General features: G+C 47.3%; 1 protein-coding gene across 9 annotated transcripts in view; it reads left to right on the forward strand.

The window, feature by feature from the left end:
- The window catches only part of lhx5 (LIM homeobox 5), a 37,796-nt gene extending 27,291 nt beyond the window's left edge, over positions 1-10,505 (forward strand). For 8 of the 9 annotated variants that reach the window (XM_085925952.1, XM_085925954.1, XM_085925955.1 and 5 more), the window contains 6 exons: positions 566-687; positions 2,549-2,860; positions 5,021-5,244; positions 5,695-5,978; positions 7,766-7,931; positions 9,239-10,505. In XM_085925952.1, the coding sequence (XP_085782078.1) occupies positions 2,688-2,860; positions 5,021-5,244; positions 5,695-5,978; positions 7,766-7,931; positions 9,239-9,579 (1,188 nt within the window). In that variant the 5' untranslated portion in view covers positions 566-687; positions 2,549-2,687 and the 3' untranslated portion in view covers positions 9,580-10,505. The remainder of the gene's footprint in view (positions 1-565; positions 688-2,548; positions 2,861-5,020; positions 5,245-5,694; positions 5,979-7,765; positions 7,932-9,238) is intronic. The other variant, XM_085925961.1, reaches the window with a different exon arrangement.
- The last annotated feature ends 315 nt before the right edge of the window (positions 10,506-10,820 follow it).

Below are 10,820 nucleotides of genomic sequence, written 5' to 3' on the forward strand. Positions count from 1 at the left end.
CAGAGCGCGGAGAGGTGACGGCGAGGGAGGCCCCGGGGGAGGGCTACCAATCAGACATCCATCACGCTAACCTCTCCCTTGGGAGCGGCCCTGCCAAAAGAGGTGCCCTGAAGGTGGTCGCCGGCGTGCACGGCCGGCGTGCACGGCCGCCGCTCGTGCACCACTGCATGCTTGCCATCCACCGCAAATGGCAGGGCAGGACAGGGCAGGGCGCAAATTTGGCCAAAGCCAAAACGGAAGACAAACAAACAAACGACACCTTGCAGTTAAGCTTTGTTCATCCGTGTTGCGTACAAGCTTGGGATTTGTCTGGAGTCCAAGTTACTCTTTCGAGAAGCTAAAATGGTGGCCTTGAACCAAAATGGCTGACTTCCGGTGTCTTTTCAGGCGTGTTTCTTGAGACTTCACAAAATGTGATTTTGTTGAATGAAATGAGCTCTGACCATGTGGAGCTGAGTTATTTAAAAATATGATCCCTTTTTTTGTGGTTCTCCTCCTGATGTACCTAAGCAACTTCAAGAGCTGCATGTGGATTCTCATGATCTGTTTCCCCCCTAAATTCCAGTGGGCTGTGAAGGCCCCACGTTGGACAATTGTGACGGGAAAAACTTCGTGATTCTCGTGGAGGGTCCAACGCGGCGACGCAGGCTCCTCTGAAGACTTGTCGTTTCCTTTTGTGCGCTGCAGGTAACGGCCATTCCGACCTAAACGTCGACAGATTTTTTTTTTTTTTTGGAGCTACGATAGCTCATCGCTTGGGCGGCAGATTTTCATTTGCCATTCACAAACAGTTTCTCCAGATTTGGTCTATATCTAATGTAGAATCATTTATTCACAGTACGAGTTGTAATATTTTTTCCTTTTTTAGTTTTTAGGTCAAAATGAATAAGTGGAATGCATTCCTCAATCCATTTTCTATTTTGGATGTGAAACTCAAAACAAACCTAAACAAAACATCGATTTTCATATTTGAATTGTGCGAGCATTTTGGACATTCTGCCAATTTGCGTTGCGCAATGGTTCTGTTTCGGGCTGGTGGACGAGTGGAAAAGAAATGTACGGTCAAGTCAAAAACGTTCGGCAAGGATCTTTGCTAAAAGAAAAACATCACTGGCAAGATAGAAATGAAATCTGGAGGTTGTTTTTTGTGCAATTGTAAATGAAATTGACTGCAGTATTGATTTTTATTTTTTTTCCGACTTTCTTGACTGGGTGCTCTGAAAGCTCCTTCCAACATGTCAACATTGGAAGTGATGTTCAAAAAAAAAAAATTGCCGAAGGCGCCAAACTTTTTTTTGACTGTCGCAGAAGTGAGCCAAAGGCATGCAGGTGCAGCTTGCAAAAAAAAAAAAAAAAAGCCTCTACTCTGTAAATATTGAGATTGGCCTCTGGAACTAGCCCCCGGCCTTTTATTGATGAAGCTGCTGACTAATCCGTGGCATTTTCCTGTAAATAGCGTTGTGCATGTGAAAAGACCCCGCCGCCCCTCTCTCCCCCTCCCATTCTCACATTCACATGCATGCGTGTGAGCGAGCGAGCGAGCGCAATTGGCAAACTTCTTCGGCCTCACTTTCAGACCCCTCATGTGAGTCATGTCCAAATTGTGGACATTCCAAATGCTAACAGGCTCGCTGCGGACGTGGACGACACACACACGCGCAGTCGTCATCAATCACTACAGTGTCGTCCCATTTTCTTAAAAGATATATATTTTTCTGCATTTGGAGTGGATGGAAGTGGAAAGTTAGTCCATCCACAAAAGTGCATTACAGTAAACTCACCGCGTGTGGTCCCAAAAGATAATCCGGTTTACTTTCTGTACCTACAAAGAGTGACCAGTGGGGGGCAGTGTATAACAAATTGTCACCCACTGTATTGAGTGACGGACGCTACTGTCTTTGTGTCCACTTTTTATTTGTGCATCAGTCACGACACCGTGTCAGCTTTTCACTTGTCCACTGTGAAACTTCACAGCAAGAAATTCATTCGTGTAAAAGTGACATATAAACGAAGGGAAAAAAGACGAGCATAGTGGTCGCAAAAGGCCGCAATAGCAATTTTGGGCCTGGCTGGGTTGTGCCCAGCTTGACATCCAGGTCCACTGGAGAAGCGGTGAGCTCGGTATCCATGACAACCGCAGCATCGCCCTGATTGGCTCTCCCTGCGAGGGAATTAAGGCGCGCGTCAGCCAATGTGCGTTCGCGGGGATGCTTGGTGCACGGCTGATGGCGGCCACGGCGGCGACGGGTGCCTTGCTTGTCCACAGCGCGTGACAGGCGGCCGCAGGGACGCGAAGGTGGCGAGGAGCCCGCAGGATACGCGTGGAACATCACCTGGGGGGGCCCCCAAAACATTTTTTTTTTGGTAAAAAAAAAATCAAATCCACGCGCACGCGCACTTTTGCAGGATATTTTTCTTGGTGTGAATTTTGAACAAGTCAGGTGCGCGCGCCTGATCCAGGCAGAACACCAAACAAGCAAGTTTGGATTGTGGATATAGCACCCAGAATCAAGTCGGTACTGGGACCTTTTTTTTTTTTTTTTGGCAGCCCACGCGAGAGGAGAGAAGGCATCGAGGGCGGTGGGTGGGGTGGTGGACCCAAGACGTGGTTCCGCGTGGAGAGGCCTGCCGAGCCAGTTTTTGGAAGGGGGAGGTCGGCCGTGCAAAGCGCGCCGCGGGCCGCAGACATGATGGTCCACTGTGCCGGCTGTGAGCGGCCCATCCTGGACCGGTTCCTGCTCAACGTGCTCGACCGGGCCTGGCACGCCAAATGCGTGCAGTGCTGCGAGTGCAACTGCAAGCTGACCGACAAGTGCTTCTCGCGGGACGGAAAGCTCTACTGCAAGGTGGACTTCTTCCGGTAGGAATCACAAAAACCGAACCACAAAGAAAGAAAGAAAAAAAAAAGCAGCAGTACCCGGTCGTCATATTAGTTTTGTTGTTATTATTGTGCGCCGTGATTTCTATTAGTTGCTACTTTGGTTGTTTGGAGAAATAAGTGGCCCCCTGTTGACTATATAGTCAATATTTACATAGTGTACAAATACAAAAAAAAAACGCGCGTTATTTGTTTCAAAATAAGTGTTAGTGGTTTGGCAAATTTGTTTTGTACTTAATTCAAAAGGAATGATAACAATGCACGTGCTGAAAGAAATGTGTATTCTGGCTTTAGTCAAAGAATATTTGAAAAAGCAAACGGTCAAAGTTGAATATTTTTAATAGAATAATTTCAAGAATTGATATAATTCAAGCCAATATATTTTAGCCAACAATTTTAATTTTAATCGTTTTCTTCCTATTAAAAAAAATACACGAGCAGTGTTGTGCGATGTTGCATTATACACTGACAAATAAAAACGTAATCAGCCTAGAAAAAAAAAAAATACCAATTCAAGCTGACGATTTGAAAGACACGTGATTATATCTACAATTTGAGACAGACGCATTAAGCCCTGAGTGTTCTGGCGTTAACAAACAAGCTCATAAAAAATACAGCAAACTCGTTAGCTGTCTGTTTTATTTCGCGTAATTGCTTTGCTATTTTTAAAATGCACGTGTCGAACAAGCCACAAAAGCGATTTGATCAAATAATCATTTGCTCATTAGATTTAAAAATAAAATCCTATACGTGCACTTGGCCGTGTTCTCGTTTTTAGTCACCCCCCAAAAAAGCTCATCTAAGCAGCTTTCCAACATAATCCTAATTAAAGCAAAATGGAATATTTTAATTCATAGAATGACTTTTTCTATTTTGAAAATAATACTCTAGTGCAGCTGTGTGTATTCTGCTTTGAATTATTCAAATGAGCCAGTAAGCAGCTTCTTTTTTTTTTTAGGGGGGGGGGGGGGGGGAAGCTTTGCGAATCGCACCCTCCCGCAAATGCTCTGACAAAAACGTCAATGATTGTGACTGAGTGAGTGAGTGAGCAGTTGGTTTGGGTTGGCTCGTCCCGTCGTACCTGCGCGTATGCAAATGAGCGCCCCATTAGCGGCCGCCACGACTAATCACGCTAATGTGTCCAATTGTTGTGCAGAGTGGACACGCAGGGCAGCAGGCAGTCACAGGCCGGCCGGCCGGCCGGCATGCATGCATGAGAAAGGCGAGAGCGGGGACTGATACCAGGGCCCCCACATTAGTCTTAAAACAATAGATGACCATGGGGAGGGGGGGTGGCTTACCCTCCCCATGCATGTCACCTCCTTTCAGGTGCCTCTGAAACAGCTGCAAAACCGCTTCTTTGTTTATTTATTTTTTTTCCTGCCAGGTGATCACAATTTAGGGGTTTTTTTTGGGAGGGGGGTCTTGAAAGTCCTCCTACGCACGTCTTATATGGATTAAGAGAAGATTTCCACGCCTAAAATACATCCCACTCTGCCTAATCCCGTCTCATATCCTTGGCTACAATGTGCTGATTGCCACTAATGTCTTTCGTGTGGGTTCATTAGCACGTTCACGATGGATTTTTCCCAAAAGTAATATTATTATTATTATTATTTATGACGTATATGTTTGCTATTTGTCTATATACTATGATGTTGGTTTAATCATGTGTTATTGGTCTGATTCAAAATCTTGATATTTTTCTACCAATATTTGGAACTATTTTCTCGTGCATGCGCAGAGCAAAAGGATAAGTACATGAACAACATATCTAAAAGAATTTGTTTTGTTTAATTTGCGTTTCGTCTGTTCAAATACCCGAAAATATAAAAAAATATATTTCAGTCTCGTTTATTCCCTGACCAATTAAAAAGTCCTTTCCATTGCATTGTTGAGCGCAAATGTCGCTTCGCAATAGCGCCGTTTTGTTGCTCGGCCTCCGCCTGCTGCCTCCCTCCCTCCCTCCCACCAAGCTCTCTTGCGAGCGCTTTCGCGCCGTTTGCATAATCCCGCTAACTAACAAACAAATGGCCACGCAAACAAAGACTAAAACAAATCCTAGTTTGTGTTGACTCTCTTGCAAATGTATTTTTTTTTCTCCTTTCCTCCCACCCGGTGTGCGCATATGCGCGCACGCAGGCGGTTCGGTACCAAGTGCGCCGGCTGCCTGCAGGGCATCTCGCCCAGCGACCTGGTGCGCAAGGCGCGCAGCAAGGTGTTCCACCTCAACTGCTTCACCTGCATGGTGTGCCACAAGCAGCTGTCCACCGGCGAGGAGCTCTACGTCATCGACGAGAACAAGTTTGTGTGCAAAGACGACTACCTGAGCTCGGCCACCATCAAGGAGGTCAGCCTCAACTCAGGTAGGAAAGTCAGCCACTTTACGGAATGATTCTTTCATCAAATACAATATTAGCATGCCGTGCAAAATTGCCATTGTGTTGTTGTTGTTGTTGTTTTTTTTATTCGAATGGATGTTGTCAAAATGATATACAATTTAGGGCCTATACGGATCTCGCACCCTTAACCAAAAGCCAAGCTAAGCAAAAATAAAAGTCAATTTGGGTGCAATGTTATTTATAGTTCACAAATGACACAAATGTTTATTTTTGCGCTTTAAGGACTATTTTTATTGCCGTTGCGCGTCGCCAACTATACCGAGCCCCCGACGCGCGCGCGCGCGTGCGCATAAAATGATAACTTTGATTTCTTATGACATGTACATTTGCGCGCTATTCCCGAGAAAATAATCATTGAAATAGAAAAGGAAGATTCCTCCTTTTGTTGCATAAAATGCATCTCCGTCGTCGCAGTGTCGTCGTGCACGGACCGGAGCCTGTCGCCGGACGTGCAGGACGGCGGCCTGCTGCAAGACGAGCTCAAGGAGGCGGACAACTGCACGTCGTCGGACAAGGAGACCAATAATATCGAGAACGAGGAGCAGAACTCGGGTGCTAAGCGGCGGGGACCGCGCACCACCATCAAGGCCAAGCAGCTGGAGACCCTCAAGGCCGCCTTCGTGGCCACGCCCAAGCCCACGCGACACATCCGGGAGCAGCTGGCGCAGGAGACCGGCCTCAACATGCGCGTCATACAGGTAAGACGAGCGGCGGCAATTATTATTATTATTATTATTATTTTTTGCTTTTAAATGCTCGCTGTCGGACGGTGTGTTTGTTACGAATCGTATTCATATTTGTTATTATGTTTCTGGCTCAAGTTGTTATTCACATGTACTTTTTTTTATTCACAAAATGGCGGAAAATGCGACAATTTGCGTAGAATAGAAACAAATCATCTTCTCTTTTTAAGTAATACCCAAGTTGAAAATGATTGAAGTAGAAAGGTTTGAAAGTCGCCCCAATTATAGATACCTCGCGAAGGAATTTTCATTCGTGCTTTGGACAGGAAAAAGTAGCGCCACCTGGTGTACACATCAAATAAAAAAAACAAAAGTATTGTCTGGCTTTAAATTAAATGGAGCGAAATGGTGCTCTCACGAGTTTTCAAAGTGGAAAATGTCACAAAAACGGCTTCAAATTAATAATTGATTTGGAATGAGTTTAACAAAATGTCCTTACAGGCTCTTTGGATTAATTGTGTCGTTAAATGAAATCATTAAAAACACAAAGAGATTTTGTTTTTAAATTCAAAGCAGTTGTTACTAAATGACATCATCAGCTGCTCCGTCCCAATACTTGTGCCGGAAAAAAAAAAAAAAAAAAGAGAAGCCATTTGCGAGCGAATGTTTTGGTCGTGTTCATTTGATGAAAAGGCCTTTGTGACCTTTGCAAAAACACATTGCATTGCATTGTTCCGTCTTTCCGCCATGTCTGCAGGCATTCCATTTCCTTTTCCCAATTAACATCCACGCACCAGCGAGACAAAAACACACAATCACAACGCAACGTGCCCGCGTGTGTGTTTTTTGTTTTAATGTGTTTGTTTCAGTCACACAGCCGTGAAATTAGTCATAGGTGGTGGTCTTGTTTTAGCTGAGGGGCTACCGCACGCATGCGGGAACCCCTCCTGCGTCCCTGCCTGCCGGTGTGTGTGTGTGCGTATTTCCACACGCACACACACACGTGCACATGCACAATGTCAGGATGATTAGCACCATCTCTGCCAAGTGTGATGTGGCTTTTTGTGCGCTGGCTGTGATTATCGCTGATTTCACAGATTTACATATGCCCCCCCACCACCACCACCCTCCTTTTTTCCCACCTCTGTGCAGCATACACACACACACACACATATGTGTGCGTGTGTGCGTGTGCATCTCCATCCATCCGTGCTTGCATCCATCAGTGTGTTCACGCCATGGTCCTCCTGTGCGTGTGTGTGCGTGCGTGTGTGTGTGGGGTGAACCGAGCCAAAATGGAGGCCTCGCTGCTTGTGTTAAATAGCAACGCTCCCCCAGTGTGTGTGTGTGTGTGTGTGTGTGTGTGTGTGTGTGTGTGTGTGTGTGTGTGCTCTCTCTCTCGGGGAGCCAGAGCATTTCCATAAAAATGTGCCCAACACGTCGCCCGCCAATTGTTCTCAATAAGCAGGTGTTGCCTGAGTGTGCAGCCCTTTGCATGTGTGTGTGTTTTGTTAACATGCATGACAGCGATGTTGTGCACATGTGTCATTCTGCAGAACTGGCCAAAATAAAAAATAAAACACTGTTTGCTCATTCATCTTTTTTTGTTTTTTTTTACGGGGTCAAATAAAAAAATGAGTTCCAACACAATCTAGTAAACATCAAAGACAATTTAGCGTTTACTATCATGCAAAAGTTCATTTCTTTCTTGGTTTTTCATATTTGAGGAAAATAAATAGAATCATTTGTATCAAAATCCAAGACGGTGTCATCCAATAACGTGTGAATTTTTTGGGGGGCAGGTTTGGTTCCAAAACCGAAGGTCCAAGGAACGACGGATGAAGCAGCTGAGCGCTTTGGGGGCTCGCAGACACGCCTTCTTCCGGGGTCCGAGGAGGATGAGGACCCTGGGGGGGCGGCTGGAGGACCCGGACATCTTGGGACCCGCTGCCTACGGCTACTATGGGGGTCAGTATGGCGCTTCCTTTCGCTCGTGACAACGCGGATGCCGAGTCGCAGGCGCTCCCTCCGTCGTCGCAGGCGCTCCCTCCGTCGTCGCAGGCGCTTCCTCCGTCGTCACCTCTTTAGCTCTTTGTCGCTGTCACCTGTCACGGCCTGAGAGGATGAAGCCGTTTATTCCAATCAGTCTCTTTGGAAACAAATCCGCCGGAAACTGTTAGCTCGCTCGGATTTGCCCACGCTATTCTTGTAGCCAATGGCGGGAGGCGAGCGTTTTCCAGTCTCGGGAACGACGGATGGCTTAGCGTAGCACTTTTTTGCCTACGTGAAAGATGAGACGGTCTCTGATGAATTTAGCGTACTTTTGGTGACGTCCCGGTTTCTGGAAACATCAAAGACAGATTTCAGCCCTCAATGAACCTGCCTGCCGTAAACACCCATTTCAAGTCTTCAATGAGTCCGCATGCGTAGAGTGAGGACAAAACCTTGCTCTCCCGCTCTTGGCTCCCTCGCTTTCTGCACCCGGCCGGCCGGCTGCTTTTCAGGCCCCCTTTGTGGTGCCGCTTAGACCGGCTTTATACGTGTGTGTGCGTGTGTGTGTGCGTGTGTGCGTGTGTGTGCGCGCAGCCCCCTTTGCACAACACAAGCCCGTTGCCTGTTCCCAAGGTCGCTCCAAGCAACAGACTCAGGGCTACATTATTTCCATTCAAACACCTTTTCAATCAACTGTTTCACTGTGAAAAATTAAGAAAAAAAAAAAAAGAGTTCAGTCCAAGTCCAGCCTGAAGCTGCACGTCTGTGTGTGTGTGTGTGTGTGTGTGTGTGTGTGTGTGTGTGTGTGTGTGTGTGTGTGTGTGTGTGTGTGTGTGTGTGATTACTGCTCTGTCCATGCTGAGACGTTTGCGTTTGAAATAAATGGTGTCAAGTTGACGTCTGAGGGACAGATGGAGAGAGAGAGAGAGAGAGAGAGAGAGGGATGGCGGCTAGTTAGCGGATGGATGAGAATAGACCGTCAGGGCTTCGATGATGAAGGACCAACGGACAGATGGATGGGATGTGGATGACGAGACAGAGGGCAAGGACAGTTAACGGATAGAAGAAGACAACATCCTGGACAAAGAGAACGTCTCGTCCACAGTGTCAAAAACGCCATTGAATATTATTTCCAGGCCACTTCTTGTCTTTGATATCAGAATCACGGACGGCCTCGGCAGCAATGTCATCGAGCGTGTCTTTGATGCGGTCGAGAACGTCTGTGACGTCACCGATGAAAAGACCCTTGCCGACGCTAACGCGTATTTTCTTCTCCCCCTTAGAGTACCAAGGGGACTACTACGGACCGGCAACTAACTACGACTTCTTCCCGCACGGCCCCCCGTCCTCGCAAGCCCAGTCCCCCGCCGAGTCCCCCTACATCCTGGGCTCGGGGCCCGGGGCCATGGAGGGCTCGGGCCACCTCCCCTCGGACGACCAAAGGTTCACGGACATGATCTCGCACGCCGAGACGCCCAGTCCCGAGCCGGGCTCCCTGCAGCCCGGGCCGGGGGAGGCCTACGGGGGCGGGCCCAGTCCTCCTTTCTCCCTGGCCAGTAACTCCAGCTACAGCGCCCCCATGTCCCACCAAGGCCCCGAGATGGGCGAGGCCGCGGCCTGGTGAAGCCGGCCGCCAGAGACCCACCCGTCGGCGTTTGCCGCTTTTCACCGCCGGCCGGACTCTCGCTTAGAAGTGTAGAGACGAGCTTTCTTGGAATACTGGACTTGAATTATTTACAATAAAGACTTTGATTGAGTCCGTCCTGCACACATGCTGCCACAAAAAAAAACAACAACAACGCAGTCCACACAACAACGCCAAAGGAACTTTTTCTTTACGTCAAGTTGGTTTCTTGCGTTTGAAAGCGAGCCCTCACCTTTTGTAGCCGCTACGTCGGAGCTGCCCGCTTGTATTCGCCCGGAGTCCTCGTAGCCGCAGCGGCAGGGCGAGTCGACTTCAACCCTTCTCGTCATCCGTACCTCGTAGGCACCTATTTTAGATCGGAGCGAAAAGATAGTTACAGTTGATCACTGCTATTTCTTTGGAGACCAATTATCTGCCAAAATGAACAAGACCAAATCTACTTTGCAGCAAATCTGAAGTAAACGCACTTTATTTGCTTTGGAGGGCCACAAAAAAAAAAAAAATGATGTAGCAGTCCAGACTCGGCCCCCAGACCTTAGGTTGGACACTTGTGCTACAAAGCGTAAATATGCCACAAACTAGGATCCCAAAACTCATCTTCCATCATTTCCATTAAAAAACGGACTTGTGGAGGATTTGATTTGGGTGACGCACCGCAAGTGCGATGACTCCCTGGAACCAAGCAAACGTTGTTATTTCGAGCCGGAAAATGCGTGGACGACTGGATTTGAGCAGGTTGCTATTTTTTTGCATACTGAAATTGAACTCAATTCTTGGGAAAATATTGGACATGGGTGGGTGACCCGGCTCAGGGTTGATATTGTGGTTAGTGCGGATGCCCCGCCCCCCCCGCCTATGTATGTAAGCAGCATATACAGTATACAGTTGCTTCTTTTCTTAGAAAAATGTTGCTAATAAAATTTGTTGTTTTCAAATCAAAAGCTATAATCATAAGCTGGTAGCCCATTTCTTGGTAGCTTTAACCCATGGGTGTGGGTCATTTTTGCTGGATCAAAAACTTGACCTTGACCCGCTTTTGAATTTGCTCGGGTCACTTTGAAATGAGCCATTTGAAATGTGGGGAACGGCCGGCCGGCCGGCCGCCTGACATTGAGATGGAACAAATGAGTGCGGCGGCCGATCATTTGAATGAAAAGGCTCCCCTTTCTACTTTGGTGCCACTCCATCCACAACATGATGATCATATGTTAAAACAAGGG

This window comes from Syngnathus leptorhynchus, chromosome 12 (assembly GCF_054491065.1).
Source record: "Syngnathus leptorhynchus isolate UIUO chromosome 12, UIUO_Slep, whole genome shotgun sequence".
Classification (NCBI taxonomy): domain Eukaryota; kingdom Metazoa; phylum Chordata; class Actinopteri; order Syngnathiformes; family Syngnathidae; genus Syngnathus; species Syngnathus leptorhynchus.